The 15,308-nt window shown below is 36.5% G+C and overlaps 1 protein-coding gene across 1 annotated transcript in view; it reads right to left on the bottom strand.

Annotated features, from left to right (window-relative positions):
• The window catches only part of USH2A (usherin), a 375,196-nt gene that overhangs the window by 287,345 nt on the left and 72,543 nt on the right, over positions 1–15,308 (bottom strand). The window contains exons 14-16 of the mRNA XM_061348575.1: positions 11,845–12,025; positions 6,463–6,626; positions 2,025–2,183 (exon numbers count right to left, since the gene is read on the bottom strand). Coding sequence (XP_061204559.1) covers positions 2,025–2,183; positions 6,463–6,626; positions 11,845–12,025 — 504 coding nt within the window. The remainder of the gene's footprint in view (positions 1–2,024; positions 2,184–6,462; positions 6,627–11,844; positions 12,026–15,308) is intronic.

The following is a 15,308-nucleotide window of genomic DNA, read 5'->3' on the forward strand; positions in this document are numbered from 1 at the left end:
GGCAGGCTGGCCAGAACCCTGGGAGCAGGAGCATGACCAGCAGTTGCTATAAAGGCAAGTAAGAGCCTGACACAAGTCCAGCTCCCTCTTTTATGGCCAGAGAAAAGAATGGTCACAGAGGCAGCGTGAGTCAGTGCTACAGGAACCTGGCAGAGCTACACTTTATGGGATGATTAGATTCCCATCCTATATGCCTTTAACTTAAAGGAAAAGAGAAGAAAATGAGAAAGAAAAAAACCCAGTGAGGCTGCTATCAGCACCTGCAAGTATCAGAATTCCTTGTGACATGACAAACCAGGAGTACCCCTTAACTAGATTCTAGGACCTCCCTGCCTCAGAACCAGCAGCCTTGATCTAGAGATATGAGGTTCCCTGGAACCAGCTCTAGAACTGCCTGCCTACCCAGCTACCAACTCCAGAATTCACACCTACTGAAGAAACTGCACCAATACCACCCTAGCTCTACAACCAACCCATCCCCCAGAAAGAGTCTCTGGAATGGGCCAGGACTCTGTGGATTAAGGCCAACCCAGACTCAAGGCCCCAGGTCTAACGCTGACCACAAGCATGTTAACTTTTCAAATACAGACATGAGAAGAGGCAGATCACCCAGAATGCTGGTATCAGCTGCTAGAAAAGTAACCAGCACTATGAACATGAGAAGGTTCAGTCAGTATTGAATTATAAGCCTTCCAAATTCCACACTATACCAAGAAAAAAAACCTTATTGAAAGCTCTTACAGGATAAGCAACCTATTCTTGATATTCAAATGCCAGCAGATGACTTCACATCATTAAGTAGGGGGATTGCCAGGAAGTATCAGAAATGTCTTTTGAAACAAAATCTATGTTTGTACAAAGTAACATTTTGTTAAATAGAAACATGTTAATGGCTTGTTGGCCAGCTAAACACAATCAGACATTTTTACTCTCTATAACGTTAATTCTTATTTTTATAAAAGTTAAGCTTTTAAACCAAATTGTGGAATTGGAATGTTTTCTATCACCTCTCCAAACTTTTTTAAACGTTTATTTCTCTCCTCTCACTTAATTCCATGCTTACATGGGTCGCATACCTTTCTTCATGGTATACACAGCAGTGTCCAAATTCACAGCATAAGGCACAGAGTAACCAACTGTAACACAGCAGGATGCACCAAAATGTAAAAATACTAGGTGCATTCCAAGAATCTGTGTTTCCACTGAATAAAGGTCTTTTTGTTTTCCCTCCAGGGTAAATGCCAATAATTAGAAAGATTCAACTTCTGAAAAATACTAATGCTGCATTGAGATGAAAATGCAACAAGCTAAAGAATCTGTTACAACAGAAATCAAACCTGAGTACTATTAAAGCACATCTATAGCCTTAAAAAAGGAAAAATAAAAAAAAAACCACAAACAAACAAACAAAAAAACAACAACCAAAACAAAACACTTTGATAAGAAGATCAATAGTAGCACAAAATGCCTTTCCAGCTAGGACAGTGCTGAATCCTTGAGGACTGCCTTCTGAGGATCCCTTTGCAAGCCTCAACACGACAGATGTGGTGCTGATGGAGGCAAATCAGGAGCTCCACTTAACAGAAGGTGCTAAAACTTCGAGGCACTTTCCTAATCTGTTAACAGTTTAAAACTGTGAAGATGAAAAAAAAAGAGTTTAAGCACATTATGGTCTCTTCCATTCACTCTAATTCTTTATCTGGAACTTTATGCTTCTATTAGATTTTGAGAAATCTGGAGAGAATGCTTCCGGTGAGTCAATTCTAAAGTGTTTCAGATTAAAAAAATAAAAAATTGTAAGCCATTTTGGGTCACTCAGTTTGCCACATTTTAGACTGGGATATTAACTTCTTTCAAGGAAAATTATTAACACAGAACAGGAACTCACTAAGGGAAAAAAGAACTATGCATTCAAAAACATAGAATAATAATGACAAATGAGAAATCTTTAGGAAAAATTGCACATATACATAGCTATGTGCACACAAATCCACAAATTCTTTGATGTTACTATAAATACTCACTGTAAGGGTGGTAGTCTTCAGTTGTATAAATTTCAGCTTCATCCCTATACAGCTGATAAGTAAGCCTGTTAGAATTAGGTGAGTCAGGGGGACTCCACAAAAGACTGATGACAGAGGAATTGAGAACTTCTCCTGTAGGAGGAGGTTGCTGGAATGGAGCTAAAAAAAAAAAAAAAAAAAAAAAGAAGAAAACCACACCAAAAAAAAAGAAGGAGGTAAAAATGAAGGTAATTAATAATCACGCAAATCACTGAAAAAGATACTGACAGCCTGTGAAGGGGTTTGAGCTGCTTCGAAAGTGACTGGCACTGAAGCACAGCTACTCCTGGCACCTCTGTTGTCCATACTGGGCTGGATGTTCAAAGGGAGAAACTCCTCTACACAACATGTAACTGATGCTGCGTGGAGTAAGTGTGACGCATTAATCACACAACGGGCTCAAACAGGAAACCCCAGTCATCCAGGAATCTTGGAAGTGATCATGGACTGGCCACAATGCAAAGACTTCAGAACGTCACCAGAGGAGGAGGTAATGTATTGAAGAGGCCCCACTGTATAATAAATTACCAGGTATGTTGGTTTGTTTTTTTCAGGTTTTTTTTAGTTGTTTTTTGTTTGTTGGTTTGGTTGGTTTTTTTTTGGGGGGGGGTAGAGTGAGTGGTCATTCCTTTTTCTATTTCCTATTATTGTTGTCGTACTGTTATATTTTATTTTATTTCAGTTAAACTTTTTTAACTCAACCCATGGGGTTTTACCTTGATTCGCCTCCCAGTCCTGTTCAGGAAGGGGAGAGTGAGCAAGCAGCTGCGTTGTACACTTAAATGACAGCTGGATTTGAACCACAACAACATCAAATTTACACACTTAAACAAATGACAGATAAACTTAATCCCTCCCCCCCCCCCTTAAAGCAAGTACAACACAGTTTTCCAAACACTTTTTTCTTTTTAATGTATTGCAAGTCCTCTATAAAATGGGAACATGTCTATCTGGCCACATTACTGAAATCTATATTTCAAATATAAACATATAATTTATTGGTTTAGAGGATTCATTCCATTTTCTCACAGGCCAGGCATAACTTCATCTAATAGAATAGAAATGGAAAGTCCAACTAATTAAAAATTTTACTGAAGTGTTACACTAAGCCTGCTTAATCAAATGACAAAAAACGAGGCAAATTTTTAGTTATTTAGACAATTCACTCCTATTTGTTTCCAGTGAAACTTAAATCAATGAGAACAAGGCGGCTAACATTTTAAGAAACCAGCTTCAGGTTCTTATTTACCAAAATACTACTCTGCTATCACCTCCATTAACTTTGGAAAATGTGCTACTTAATTGCTCTGGTATCAGTGAAGAGCAAAACAAACCTCTGGCTCACAGGCCAAAAGTCTCACATTTTCATAAAGAGCAAAACCTTTCCTGTGTCTCTTCCGTAATCCAACTGTGTGATCATGGTCCATTCTAAGATAATGGCTATCACTCAATAATTAAACTTTACATGCATAAATATACCCATATACAAGGACATGCACGTAAACATACTGTTTTATGGGTGGACTCAATGATATTAAAGATCTTTTCCAACCTAAATGATTCTATGATTCTATAGTGTGGATTTAGAGAAAACATTTTGGTCCGAGAATGAGAATAAGGCAGCACAGAAATCAGCATGTAAAGTAAGCTACCAGAAGGTGGATCCAGAACCACCCAATAAACTTTTCTTCCTTACATTCATACGTACACAAGCATTCTTACATTCCTGCATGCATTAGCATTTCTTCCTTATGTTCCTCACATATTTTCCTCACACAAAAATATCAACATTAGAAACATGTGGGTTTCATTCATCTTCTCTCCTGTTATAAACTATCACCATCCTCATTACATGGATATTTGCTTAATACACACTATTTGCCAAAAGTTAATTATCAAAATCTGTTTGGCCAAGCTAATAGCAGACGAGAAGCAAAGAGTGAAGTTGCAGTCAGAAAACAACATGAGTACCTCAAGCCACACAAGTGATGGATGTGGAGACTTAGGCGAACATCAGTGGCTTTTTAAACATATGGGCTTCTAATACAAACCTAAAAAGTGAGTTGAAGTTTTTTATTTAGAGTAAGACAATGAAAAGCCCTGCTTCTACTGCAGTCTCTCAGCCAAGACATAGCAGAATATATTTCTAGAATTCATTGCATTCAACAGAACACAGTCACCATCTCCCACTAGAAAGCAGAGGTTGCTTTGCTGCCAATCTAGAGGGGTTTTGTTCAGCTGAGTTAGGAAGTGAATGTATGCTTAAGTATCTACAGGAGTAGAGTATTTACAAGAGTAAAGAATCCAAAAAAGATAAATACTCCTAAATCCCTTTGACATTTTGGAAAGTTTCTCTCCATGCAATACATGCTCACAAGACCTGAGTACTCACAGAAATTTATCAGCATAACCTTCATTCTTCATTCTCAGTCTCATACTACTGCATATTACTCCTATGTGTCTGCTAGTCTGCACTGTGGATGTGTAAGCAAAGTATTTTATTTCATATTTTTTTAATGGAACGTCCAAGATATTGTTGGACAGAAAAAAAAATAAAAAATAGATTTTTTCCTTAAAGAATGTGAGTTGAACGGTGACAGCAACTTATGTTTGCTTCCCTCTGCAAAGACTTACAATGAGTAATGGTCTGAGTCAACAAAATACTATTCTGCAATGAAAATAACCGTAACTACCAAGCCAGGCAAAGCTGTATATCTGTGCAACAAGTTAAAATATTTTGGTATGAGCAACCAAGGGACTGCAATTGCGATATCATTTATGTCCAGAAGAGGACTCTGCTTGTCATTCCAAATACTGCCTGATGTATTTTTTCAACTACAATCTATGGTATTATTTATCTGTGTCATATTATTATTAATCAATCTTATAGTTGAATTGCCATTGACCTTTATCCAATGTATACCCCAACATAAATAAGTAGGTTGGTTTCTGTTTGCAAAGCACTTTGAAGATGAAAGCATCATAAAAGCACCATGTATTATTATTATTATACATTCAATTGAGACATCCTACCTGTTTTAAAGAAACAAGCCAATCAACTATCTGCACGATGAATAGATACTCTGCTTTCTACAGAAGATCATGAGGGAAAACAAAACCAAACTGTATCTGAACACTTAAAAAAATAAGCATCTTTGGAAACAAATCAGTCTCTTCCTTCTATCACATTTCTGGCACTGTGCATCCCACAATGCATATTATTTGAAATTTAAACTGATTTTCAGTGAAATACAAATCGGAATCAAAGGGATACGATTCCAGACTGAAGCTGTCTGTCCTTGTAAACTAACTCTTCGTGTGTGTATGTACATGCTTGCAAGCCAATAGTGTGCACATCGCAATGATGAATGTCACACAAATACCTACACAGAATACACATAAAAAATAATCTCTTGAAGGAGGATCTAGAAACATACTTCAGAGAGTACTTGGGAATGTCTAACCCTGTTGTTGCATTATACATGGCTACCTAAGTCTCACAGTAGGATCGGTGTGGCCATTACTAATTAGGCCTGCTGACAGAAATAACTACTTAGCATCTGAAGAACATATTTACATTGCATGGTATGATGTCCTCAAAGCCTGTTTCTGAACATCAACCTGAAGACAACTTGATAATTTAATTTTCTTATTACATATATTTTTCCTCTCCTTTAAAATCCCTGCCAGCTTTGCACTGCTGAGTAAATCTGAACATTTAATTCTGACTAATTATGACACAAAGGCTGAAATTGTGCTCTCTCTTCAGATCCAGACTCACTGCAAGGGCAGAAATACAGATATTCCATTGCAATGTGTTTCTTTACAATTCTTGATATGACCCTCAGCATAGCATTAGGCCCACCTCACACATGCAGATTTATGACACTCTTAAACCATACTGCATATTTTTCCAAAGCAACTGAAAAAGCAGCCTCCAGAGGAGAGAGGCTACATTCCACTGAGTGGATTCTGAATTAATCACAAGGAGCAGGTCTTGAACAGACCTTCTGTTCTTCAGACCACCTGAAAGCAGATCTCCTGCTTCCTGTTAATGGCAGGAAAGGGGGCTAAACTGTAAGTTGTACAAATACTATTGCATTTGTGTGACTAAAAGGTGAACTCTGCATTGGTTACTGCAAAGAACATAGTGGGAAGTGCAAGGGAATTATGGGCCATTATTTCTCACCGGGTAGTACTGCAAGCATAAGCTGTGTGTATGACAGGAAGCATTCTGTGCATCTCTCTCTAGAAAACACTCCTGAGGTACTCACAGTGAAAATCACCCAAACTTCACAGAACAGACAACATTAGGCTGACCTAATTTAAAACTCACTAAATCAACAAAAACAAAACGCTAATCTGAAATACATGCTTTTAAGATCTAACATCCACTTACTCTTACTGCAGCCAAATAAGTTGTGGACATCCAAATTACTAGCATCCGGAACACAGTTGTCACATTTCAAGCCAGTTACAAATTGTTTACAAAAACATTGTCCAGTAACAAGATGACAAGTTCCACTAATGGCTCCTGCAGGATGACAATTACAGTGCTGACATCTACAAACAAAAATAAAGCAAGGAAATGATCAAAACACATTGACACTGCAGTTAAGCACAGTAGGGTTTGGTTTAAAGGATCCTAGGGTAACATAATTAAGGAATCATCAACAGTTCAGGAGCTTGAGACACAGAAGAAAACCCATTAGTCTGGTGAAAAAGAAGTAAATCTTATCAAAATGCTGCCTGCATTCTAAAAAAATAAACATTAACATCTCAATGACAGAATAATAGTCTAAATTAGATTTAAACTGCTTAGAATTAAAGGGCTTTTATGTATACATTTATCTATATAGAAACTGGATAGTAACATTTGCCAATAACCACATTATGCACTCAGTCCTGCCACACTTGCACAGCCTTTCTTGCAGAGCTCTAGAGTTTACCAGTACATGTATACTCTACGTACTAGAATACACTGATACAGTTTTATGGGTTTCTGCACAAAATATGAATGCTTCTAACTTACAGAAAAGTAGGCTTTTGTTGAAAAAAAAATTGTTAATAATTCTTTGTCCACAAAGGCAACTTGAAGTTGAAACAGATAACACACTGTGAAGAAAGAAGAATGAATGTAGACACAAATTGGGTGGAAAAAACCCTCAGATTAAAACAGTGAAAGGAAACCAAATAGCAAAAATCTGAATTTTATAACAGAAAACACATTTTCATTGCAGCCTGATGGACAAAACTAAAAATAACTAAAAAGAATATCTGATAAAATGTGTACACTGAATTATTTTTTAATTTAGAATAACAACAACTTTAAAAGCATTCGTAACACATGAATGCCACATCTTAATTGTGCAAAAAAAAGTCACGTACTTTCAGGATTAATTTGTGCTATGGCTTTTGCATGTGAAATCTCTTGCAGTCAACTTCTCTCGTGATCACCTTGTTTTTCATTTGATATACTATTTTCCCCACTGACATTCATTTGTAGCGGGGTTACTAATATCAGATTATGCAACTATTCAAAGGCTCAGAGCATCTCAGAAGTTAAGCAAAGCAGTTTTTTCCTTACTGCAAACACTGTTATGCTACCTATTGCAAAACAGACTGCCATTATTTGTCATAACAGAAAGTCAACAATGGCAAATAAAACTTTGCACTTTAGATTTTAATTTCACTATATTTCAATTGCTGCACATTAAGGATAGTTTTGAAATAACATGGACTCAGGAAAATGTGAGACTGTACAGTGCAGCTAAAACATACTGGGATATCCATACTTCATTCTCCTTGCCCTGAGCTGGAAAAGGTCCAATTCTCAGGCATAAGCAGCATCAGCCTTGAGAGAATCTTAACTTACTCCAGCTGCTAGGACCCAAGATGATGAAACAGCAAAAAGACCTTGAAGAAGCACAAGAGGGAGAGAGTCATGCCATGTTCCCTTTGCTCTCCTAACACTAAGACGTAAACAGAACTTGTTGATTTTTACTTGTCTAATCTTTCCTTGTCCAGTTTCATCAGATCTAGGGAACTAAGTGGTGATGCCTTTATACAAGTTACTTTGGCATTTTCACAGCCATCACTATCACCTTAGTTTATCTCTTATCTATACGAAGGCAGAGATAAAAGTGAGTTCAGTTATGGTTAATGTTTTTTTAAGGCAAGGGAGGGTTGAAACTGTTTTCATATTAGGATGCCCATGGCAGGGGGGTTGGAACTTGATGATCTTAAGGTCCTTTTCAACCCTAACTATTCTATGATTCTATTCTATACTAAAATTCAGGTCAATAATCAGTGAAATAGACACTAAATGTGACAGATTTTTAAACAGGTTTAAGAAAATTTTCACATATATTTTCTGCCCATCACAGAGCTCTTTGTATTAAGAGTTCCTTTACTCCACAGCAGCTCGTGCTGTGTGATCTCCTGGGGAATCATTCAACACCCTTAAAAAGGCTGGTAAAAGCTAAAGCTCCAAAATAAGCTGCAAATTTGTTTTATGGGCTAATATCCTTTTGGGAATAAATAAAATACATTCTGTCTTGGAAAACACTAGATTGTAGTTTGATATCTTTTACAGTCAAGAGAAAAGGGCAATTTTTTCAAACTGTATAAGTCTTTTCATCTGCAGACAGTGCATTCCAATGCCCCTTCAAACTGAGATTTTATTTAGACTATATAAATGTCATGACTGAAAAAAGAAACAGTTTAGTTACAGAAAAAAACAAAGACAGAATTATTTGCTCAGTGAGAGAGCACTTTATTATTTCATAATTTCATTGTGTGATGATAATTTAGTACATTGGGGGGGTAGTTAAAGAAAGCGTCTCAATAGATACACAGTAAAAGACAAGCTGCTCTTACTGCATCTGCATATTACCTCATCTCTTCGGAATAAGGGTCCCCTGAGTATTCCAGTTTTCATTATCATTCACTCATGAGACAATCAAACTCACATACACATACAGCCACAGTAATAGTTTTCAGTGCCTGGCAGGGTGGGGCTGCTGCTTTCTGCTTGCTGCAGAAATTCTAGGGTAAGTGTAGGGTCTTTGCCTCCACCTACACTGAACTGGACTCCAGATCCTGTACATAGCAGCATTCGTGTCACCATATTCAGCTCCGCAGGATTACACATTATGTTTGTGTAATCACATGCATCATTTTCCTAAACTGCAGAACACCAGAACCAGATCTGTTGCTATGCACAGTTCATTCTTTACAGTCTGGATTAAGGATTTAGCCAATTAAGGATCTTAAAAAAAGAAATAACGAATTCTTGTAAACTTTTAATCATTTAAGAAATATTTCCAGAGTTATTGCTAAATGGGACTTCTTCAAGATTGTACGAGTCAAATGGATTTGAGTTCTATCAAATAGATTTGAGTTCTATTAAAAAAGAATTATATATAATCAAGGAAAACAGACTTTTAAAACATGGAAAGAGAAATGTCAGGCCAAGATGAATTGCAATATTGATTTTCTGAGGATAAATGGGTTTTGTAATATTAACATAGAGAAACCTTTATTACATTGACTCTCCAGGTGCAGTTAAAGCCTCTTCAGCAATCTGTTTAAAATCTTCATTTTTCATCCTTATGGGAAAACCTCACTTGCTAAATGGATTTCATAAACAGTAATCTGTCAAGATATATATATAGATAAACAATTTGTGATGTTCATCGACCAGTTCATTATGGCAAACAATACAGAGGTAAAGCACTTCAAATGTGTACCAGTGCCTACAACCATTACAGATCTGTTCACACTTCTGCAAGACCTAATTTTTTAATTGCAGAAGAAATTTTCCTGTTTCATAAGCTGAAATGCATTAAAACATGTGTTATCTCAAAAATACCACAAAATAAATCACCTCACATTTACATTCCTTAGGGTGGGAGAATTTTAAAGCCCCATGGTCTGTATCACAACTTTCGCTTCTTTTCTGCTATTGTGTTAAAGCAGATACGCCTTTGCCACTACAGATAGCTCATATCCTTTTCTTTCTGTAACCACAGCATCTGTAGAAGACGCTTAGAGCAAGGATGGTTTAAATGACTTTGTAACTTTATGGAGAAAGAAAAAGCATATTACTCTTTTAAGAAGATACTAACAGCTAAATAAATGGATTAAAATAGATTAAAAAATAAAGACTTTGATTATCATTTTCAGTGGGCAAAAGTTTCTGCCCAAGGAACGAGCTATACTGCAAGTAGATGATAACCAAAAGGAAGCCAAGCATATGGAACACAAGTTAATTATGTTAATGTACTACCAGAGCAAGTCTTCAATCCTGTCATGAGGGTTAAGTAGTATTAAAGCATTAAAGCCAACTCTGATTCAAATTCCAGAACTGTAAAAACTTTCTGTCTTTACAATCAGATCTGGATCTAGGTAATTCTAGTTATTTCCAGTTTGAGTTTCAGAAGACAGCGCAAAATGCAGGTAATTGAGGGCAAATATCTAGTTGAGGAAAGCTATTGCTTAACAGAGACACAAACCTCTCCATCATCTCCTAAAAAAAAACCCTCTCTTTCAAGTACCTAAGAAAAAAAGTGATTGTTAACAATAAGGAAAACATATTTAAAAGGGAGCTTTAGTATTACACGTTTTATTCCTCACCATTAGAAATGACAGGAAGTGAGAATAGGAAGTCCTTATTCCCACAGATTACTTTACAGCCATTAGCAGATTCCTCTGTGACCCACAACAGTAAAAAAATTAATTCTAAAAATCTCCCAATAAGTGCAGTGACATAAAAGTTAAAGTGAAAAACCTGCAGAATAATGTCAAATATATGCAGACAACACTTACAGTCCCTGCCTAAAAGCATGTCTGCCCCCACACTAGCTGGGGCAAAAGGAGCTCAGGGAAGGAGAATGTTGTACACATTGTACAGATGTTGCTTTTCCTGTGGTTTTGTTTGGTTGTGGTTTTTAAAGGCAAAAATACTAAATATAACAATTTAACAAAATCAGTCTGCATTAAAATACGATTAACATTACAGCTGCACAATCTTTCTGGACAATATTTAAAAGGAAATTGACATTGTGTGGATAAGCAAGAAGGATAATCCTGGAAAGATTGAGCAACAGTTGGAATAAAAATGCACTACCTACAGATATGTTTTCCCCTTACATTCCAGGGAATATATCCATAAAATTTCAGCGTACCTAGACCCCCCAGGCTACATTAGATAAACAATTTATCCTGTGGCAGATAACTAAATGCTGAAAAAGAAAACATTGCTTCAGAAAAACAGATTTTTAAGAGGAAAGGTGCTGTATTTCTACTGCTGCTGCTAAACAAAATCTGGAAAGTCAGAAATATCTGTATTTTTCATTTTTACCTCTTTTTCCCCATTAAAATATCTGAGATCTTTAAAAGCATTCACTAGTTATAAGAATGGCATATTACCTGTGTTTTAATAGTCAATGAGTAATACCTCAGAAACCATCACATCTTATTGAAGATACGGGCGAAATGTAGAGAAACAGTTACCAAATAATTATGACATTAGATAGCATTAGCATTAGACAGCTTTCATGTTATTTCTACTTCAACCTGTGGCAAAACTTCCATTTCCTTCAGCTCCTGGGAGTACAGGTTGTGTAAAATACCACATGTAAATCAGAGTGCACAAATGAATTCAGAGAAGGGTTAATGTAATTGGTGCACACCTTCTTATTGTCACTAAACTTTTCAATGAGCTATGAGAAAAAGGTTCCGAGGATGTTATATGCACCTGTAACAAAGAAACACTCACCTCCCTGTGACAGAGTCAAATCCAAAATACAGTTCTTTGCAACGCTCACATGTCTGTCCTGTTACAGAAGCATCTTGGCAAATGCATTGGCCAGTTAGTTTATCACAGACCTGATTCACTGAACCAGCTGTGTGGCACAGGCATGGCAGACAGCCAGTGATACTGGATGAAGAATAAAAACCTGGAAAGAAAGGGGGTTGTGAGAACAGAAATTATACAAAAAGTGAATGCACTAAGATTATTATGAACTTGTGCATAGTAGGGGATGAAACAACAGAACCAAACCTTAGGTAACACACACATCAACTCAAATAAAGCAATACAGTCCTTCTGCACAGCTGAGCTTCCAAGTCTTCTCATTGGCACTTTGTAAAGCTATTATTCATCTTTCAGTTCCCAGCTGTGATTTTTTATTCTCTCTCTTCAGACTTTATTTTAGACAGAGCAAATGCAAAATAGGGGGAGTACATTAATGTGTCTATGGGAAAAGTAAAGAGCCAAGGACGTAAGAAGCAATAAGGAATGCACCACAAGCAGTAGAAACATAAAAGACAACATATGAGAACAGACATTTGTCCATTCAAGTCTGGGATCTCATCTCTGAAAATGGCCAGCAGCAAAACACACTAAATGCCCATATTTTCTTAAAATCTCTTAATCTTTCTGAACCAGTGGCTGGCTTAATCCTTGAAACAATGATTCTTTAGGAAAAATACATTAGATAAGCATGCCCAGGTCTACGTAAAATTTATATTTTCTCCTCCTCAACATGGAACTTTTAACCTACACAACTAGTTTTTCAGATACTAATGAACTGATGAAAATAAGTTACTTATCTACTATTTAAAAGCTTTCATTCTGAACCCTATTCTGCTCCTGTATCATTTCCAATTATAAACTGGAGTGTTCACTTTACCTTCTCCACAGTATATTTGGTATGCTTCTGCCACACTATCTTTCATCCTGCTGCCCTCACAAGCAATCTTTATCTATGCAAGTCTCCAACACATTACTGATCAATACCGTTAGATAGAGTCTATACATCTCTAATCTGGTTGTTGAAGAACTTAACTATTATTCACAGCCTTACCTGAAATTCCAAACAACAGAGGTTTCATACACATGCTTTTAATGATGCTGTACCACCATAATCTATTTTGATATTTTACTTACTCCATTCTTACTAATTTCTATGTCTGATTAGAAGACAATTTGAGTAAGAACACTGCTGAGAAATAACATTTTCCAAAATTATTTTCTGGTTTTATCCAATTATTAACAGATATTTAACTGAGTTTTTTCACACAAATTGCTCTTTTTTTTCTTTTTTTTTTTTTTTTTTTTTTTTTGCTTTTGAGTGCTACAGTTCATTGAAAATTTAGCAATGTATGACAGATCTGCAAATGGTGGTGGTGGCACAACATTAACTGGCACTAGCAAGTAGGTATCTTTGACCATCAATCCTAAAATAGGGCCATTGATAGGAGTTTCTGTCAGATGGCTACTACTAATTATTATTGCACAACTTCAACTCTCCACATTACTCAAATATGCAGTATTTGCAACACAGACTCCTCACACAGTTTCCCTCTCTCTCCAGATAAAGTTCAATCAGTATCTCCTTAGTCAGTTACTTGAATGCTTTTGTTGTCCAATAACTTCCTGATGTCCTGCTTTATAATAAAGAGCCCAAAATTGTATTGCAACATGTCATATCACCCAAGGCCTTATTATTTATTTTGTCTTACAAGAGATAGCTTTATATATACACCCCTAGGGTGGTATTCTCTGTCTCTGCAGCAGTGTTGCACTGTGAGCTCATATCCAAATAACAAAGGAACTAAACAAACTGAAAACATTAGAATTTTACTGCTCAAATCTTTGTTCAAGTTTAGCCTCTGGTCCTCAGTGAGATAAATCTCAAGTGGACAGTGAAGTGATATCAGTCTCCAGCTAACATACATTCTCATCATAAAAAAAAACACGCTGTTGGCACTTTATTCCAGGGAGGCCCCAGACTGAGCCACCACAGAGACTGAATAGCTTGAAGTTATTGGTGAGGCAAGCATGTATTATCTCATACTGCAGTTGTCTGAGCACTACAGTGCCCATCCTGTGCATAAGTAGAGGAGACCATTTCCCAGCAATGTCACTCTTGAGCACAATTAACGACTCCGCTCAAAGAACCTAACAGGAAGATAGGAAACAAGTTTATGCCTGGACTCCTGAAGAAGGTCAAAACACTTCTTCAGGACCCAGTTTATAGTTGCAGTAAATGATAAGTACTTAGCCTAACCCAGATCCTTGTCCAGATGAAATTCTAAATGAAATTAATGTCTAAAAAAATACTATAGTTGGAAATAAGCACATCTCTAGAAAATTAATTTTAGCTGAGCAGGATAGATCACTACAGCATATATATATTTTTGTCATAGCAGTGAAATTCATAATTATAAAGAATCTACACCTTAATGTTAAACATCCTGACTCTCCTAATATCATGCTACCTAAATCACTGTAGAGCAGTGAAGGATTTGGTATGATAGGTTTTGGTAATAATCTTTTAGAAGTGCCCTAAAAGTTTAAATAAGTTTATGGATAGTATCACAAATTATAAGGGTTTTTTTCTCTGTAAGAAGCAAGTAAGAGTGGAAGTTAAAGTGACGTATAGCAAAATCAGAGAAAGTCATTCCCCCAACTAATTAATAAGTAAATTAACACAATTAAACATAGGCAAAAAAGAGAAGAGACAATGGACTAAAAATTCATACTGTTTGTCATAACCATTATTATTATTTACTTCCAACACCTATAATTTGGCAGGAAAAAGTAAGAAAGAACTTAATGTAAGCTTAATTTACAGCAAGGTTAGAAGGGCTCATAAAAGCTGCTTTATGAATGATCCACTGTTGTATAAGAGTCAACTTCCAATTTTAAGACAGCCACTGCAAATCTCTACAAGATCTATGTATATAACTAGTATTATGCTTATTCTTTCTTCACATTTTTTTCCCAATTCAACCATAACTGATCACATTTGTCAATCAAACATGCTCTTCAAAAGGAAGAATGAAAGTCATAGCAAATCAGTCAGCTTCCTCTTCTTATTGCACTAGGTCTCCTGCTGTATAGCTCATGGAAAAGGAGCACACTAACAACTCCTTTGCATTTTGACATGCTTACCAGCTATGGCAATAATTCCCATTTCTTAACCATACCGTGCCCTTCAAAATGCACAGCTACCTGCACTGATACCTCGCATTTTTCTGGCCAAGAAGATAGATAGTTCCTACACAAAAAATGCAGTGTTGGTGCCCAGCCACACATCTTACAGCCTAGTTTACAGCTCTTCCATACTGTGTACCACTCCATGAAAAGCATTGGTCACTGAGTAAAGAGCTTACCAAATAAATGCCTTTTTTTTTCTTTTTTCTGTTTTTGGGGCCGGGGGGGGAGAGCTTGTG

The sequence above is a fragment of the Neopsephotus bourkii genome, unplaced genomic scaffold, assembly GCF_033783945.1.
Source record: "Neopsephotus bourkii isolate Nb327-2 ecotype Australia unplaced genomic scaffold, CSIRO-AGI_Nbou_v1 NB_360, whole genome shotgun sequence".
NCBI classification, from domain to species: Eukaryota; Metazoa; Chordata; class Aves; order Psittaciformes; family Psittacidae; genus Neopsephotus; species Neopsephotus bourkii.